The 4,028-nt window shown below is 44.1% G+C and overlaps 1 protein-coding gene across 1 annotated transcript; it reads right to left on the bottom strand.

Moving 5' to 3' along the window:
• Positions 1 to 326: 326 nt before the first annotated feature.
• LOC102193717 (peptidase M20 domain-containing protein 2) lies at positions 327 to 4,016 on the bottom strand. The gene is made up of 7 exons (XM_005723881.2): positions 3,445 to 4,016; positions 2,914 to 3,062; positions 2,650 to 2,792; positions 1,499 to 1,653; positions 1,059 to 1,185; positions 782 to 889; positions 327 to 655 (listed from the first exon to the last, which is right to left on the bottom strand). Exons 1-7 carry the CDS (start codon positions 3,856 to 3,858, stop codon positions 519 to 521), a joined length of 1,233 nt encoding a protein of 410 aa, XP_005723938.1. The 5' UTR covers positions 3,859 to 4,016; the 3' UTR covers positions 327 to 518.
• Between the last annotated feature and the right edge of the window lie 12 nt (positions 4,017 to 4,028).

A 4,028-nucleotide genomic window follows, 5' to 3' on the forward strand; every position in this document is an offset into this window, starting at 1 on the left:
AAAACGGACCCAAGATGCAGACTGCTTAAGTTGTGAGCGAGCTTTATTAACAAAAGGGTGAAACAAACAGGGACAAGGAGGAAGAAAACCAAAACCTAAGAATAAACTAAACTGGGAAAAGCTACGCAAAAACAAACCTGAAACCTTGAGTCGAGAAACAGAGATGCAGGGAGAATACACGAGAACATGGAGGGGAACAACACAGACGAACCAGCAACGACTAAGACAGAAGACACGACTTAAAAACACTCAGAGAACACAGGGAGATCACACACAGGTGAGGGACACAGCTGGGAGTGATTAACGTGACGAGACTAGGGAGGCGAACTGAAAACACTCACATAAGACGCAGACCTTCACAATAAAACAGGAACTTACACATGCAAGGACACAGACTAAGAAACGCGGACTTAATACAGGAACACATGGGCAGGACAGAGTAAACACTAAACAGAGGAAGAACAGAACCAACAATAACACTAATAGAAAACACAAAACGCTGGGTCAAAAGGACCCAGTCACTTCTGTTTCAGTTTGGCCAGTCTAAAGTCGTCTCTCACTTTCTTAAGCAGATCAGGACAGCACACTACATCCACAGCTGTCATAGACAGGGCCTTGGCTGTCCTCAGGGTGTACAACTGGGCCTTTTCAGCTCCTGGCAGAGTAAGAAATATAAAGCACAGAGTAAACATGAAAGAGATGATGGCTAAATTTCACTTATCACAGTCTGATTCGGTTTAATTATAAAACATCAGTTCACAAAAGCCACGTGCCAAAATACCTGCTGCTTCGGTGTATTCCTCCGTATGATTTAATGCATCAGTGCAGATGTAGAAAAACGGATGAATACCAGGGACTATGAATGACACGTTGCCAAAGTCTGTAGAACCTGCCAGGTGATTAGAATTCACTGTGATAGTGGTTCAGTGTCGATTCAGTGAACAACAATGCTGAAAAAACACTAAATCACAGTTCTGCTGTTAGACATTTTGTCATATACAGTTCTTTTGCACAGAGCAGGGACAGAAGTGATTTATAATATTGTCATTTATGCTTACCGCAGAAGCTGGCTGTCTGCTCTGGAAAGTGAATTCCCAAAGCTTTTCCATTGCTTTCATACATGCTTGCCAGTGTGGCATTAGGTAGAATGTTATAGTAGGTAGGGGTTGGGAAGGTGATCTCCACCTAATGGAAATGCAAGTAAATGTAAGACCATAGCACATTTGGCCTGTCATGTTTAACAGCACATTTGGCCATGCATGCATAGTAATGTAAACTGCCTGAAGCACATGCAGACGAAGGAGAAAAGGAGCCTGAAGATAATCATGAATTATGTAACACAAGTTCAGCACTTGGACAGTAATTATGGCGATGTGGTAAAAAGGGGGATTGTTATATAACAGCAGTACTCTTTAGCACTGCTGTATCAACATAGACTGCTTCTACATGTCTCCAACATACAGGAAAGCAAACTGAAGACGCTTTTACATAAACATACTTGGCAACCGGTTGCTCCGGCAGCTGCCCTGAAGCAAGCTTCAGCTTTAGCCTTCAGGTCACATAGGTCTTTGAGCAACGGGACGCGCAAATAAAACTCTAATTCAGTATATGCCGGGATAATGTTGGGCTTCTCTCCTCCGTGTTTGATGATGCCTGTAGCAAAGACAAAATCAGAACGTCAATAATTCAGCAGCTCACCCGGCTCATGATCAATCACACTTCACAGGATACTGTGAAGTGTGTGATACAGAAAGAAAATCATAAGTTGCCTTGTCTTTGGGGGACTGCACTGCACAAACTAATGAGTATTAAAATCCACTGACACGTCAAAGACCAACAATTGTTTTAGAATGGTTTGTTCCAAAGACCCCACTGAATTTGGGCATTGTGCTGTAACAGGATGCACCAAGTCAGTCTGTGAATTTTTTTCCCCTCTTAGATATGTCACAATCAAATTTAAGAAGTATTATTGCAAAGTGGAAACGTGCAGAAACCACAGCAGCTGAGCCATGAAGTGTTAGACCACATAGAGCTACACAGCAGGGTGCAAACCTCTTCTGGCATTAAGATCAGTACAAAAACTGTATGCTGGGAGCTTCATGGCATGTGTTTCTACAGCAGAGAACCTCCTGCAGCTGTAAAGTACATGTAACTTAGTACTATGCATGATATAATATGCATATAGTCAATATAATGCATGTGAACACATCAGCATGTGATAGTATAAACCATATTAATGATTCTAGGAGAACTTGGTGAAATTATAAGCAGTGTGCATGGAGGTTATCGTATGAAAATGGAAAAACACCTTTAAAACGACAAACAAACAACAAACAAAATTTAGTTGAAGACCTATCAGGTGATCATTGTATGAAAGTTCTGACCCCTACTGAAGGAGGCGTACCAGTTCCTGTGAATGTGAATGGACAGACAGATAATGATGAGCTAGCTATCGGCTAGATGAACTAATAAACTATGAGGAAGTAAAGGATAAGGAGGCACCTGACGGCACTGAAAAGAGGAGGGTTTTATTTTCCTTCCGGGATTTGTGTCTCCTCCTAGGATGGATCAAAGATGAGATGCTCGTTTTCTCCAAGGTCGACACTAAAGTCTGAAGCTTTAAGTGACCCTACCACAGCTTTTCCTCACCATGAATCCTCCAGTCTGGTTTGAGCTGCTGTCTGAGTACAGAGATGTTGTTATAGGCCAGGACGGCCGCATCCAGGGCATTCACTCCCTCCCAAGGGTATGCAGCTGCATGAGACGCCTTCCCATAGTACTTCACTAACATCCTGTGTAACATCAGCACGGTCGGTTAAGAGTTCCCGAAGAAATGTGAAGGTTAGGTGTTCGTTGTGAGAGATTAAGAGAGAAGTAAAAGAATTTGAAATGAAGCAGTGAAGAAGAACTCACTCTTCGATTATGATGCAAGGGTGAAACGAAGCATCCTGCTGAGCTGGATGAGCCATGAAGACAAGATCAATATCAGCAAAGGCCCCGGCATTGATTAGCTCAATCTTTCCTCCTAACGCCTCCTCGGCAGGAGTTCCCAGAACAGTTATCTATAATAAAGAGTAAAAGAATATTTTAATGTCAGGTCTGCTCACTGGAATGTTAGTTTCTTTTTCAGTAGATGTGAGTTTTCATCAAAACAGAAACGCTTTTAAATAAAGACTGGAGTAACAAATCCACCCCCCTACATGAGACCACTTTAAGACATTTAATCATAACATATTCTAAAGATAGAATTTATTTCCTATTATTGAAAAAAAAAAAAAATGAGACTAATTATTCACATCATATTACATTTGTTGCACTTGTTGAGTCACAGCAAACAGAGCTGGGGATTTAAAGGAGTGCTTGGGATTTTTTTCAGCTTCACAGTGTGTCGCACTCGGTTTTCATGGTGACTTGTTTAAGTCCGTTAAACCCGGCGACAGTTACCTTCACAGGCACCGGGAGCTCGGTCTGGTTCTCTAAAGCAGCCTTCAGCCCCACAGCGGCCGCAGCGCCCACCTCTGCTATCAGGTTGTGCCCGCACGCGTGGCCGATACCCGGGAGGGCGTCATACTCGCACAGGAACCCCACGTTCAACACTGGGTCTCCCACCCCGCCACCAACTGGACCCCAGCTGGCCCTGAACGCGGTCGGAAGTTTGTAGTGACTTTGGACCGTCCATGTCTGGTCCTGAGAAAAGAAGCGGACAAGCCGGTCGTGCGCATGTTTCTCGTTACCGGCGACTTCAGGATTGCTCCAAATGTCTCTACTCAGACTGTGCAGCTCGTCTTTGTGTGCGTCTATGCACCGCTGCAGGTCGTCCTTCATCTGCTGTCGTTTCTCCATATCGCCCGACAGCATGCAGGCGTTAGAGCTGGACTCCTAAAAACACAGGAAATGTGTCCCAGTGAAGCATTGATGTGCTTCCCTCTGCTGGCTGATCAAAGGCCGTGTAGCCTACATTTAAAATGAATTTGCTCTCGGCTGGTGGTAGATTGGATCACCCAGAGGGACGCGCCGTCCGCTGTGGC

This window comes from Pundamilia nyererei, unplaced genomic scaffold (genome assembly GCF_000239375.1).
Source record: "Pundamilia nyererei isolate P.nyererei 1_Seehausen unplaced genomic scaffold, PunNye1.0 scaffold00010, whole genome shotgun sequence".
In the NCBI taxonomy this organism is placed as follows: domain Eukaryota; kingdom Metazoa; phylum Chordata; class Actinopteri; order Cichliformes; family Cichlidae; genus Pundamilia; species Pundamilia nyererei.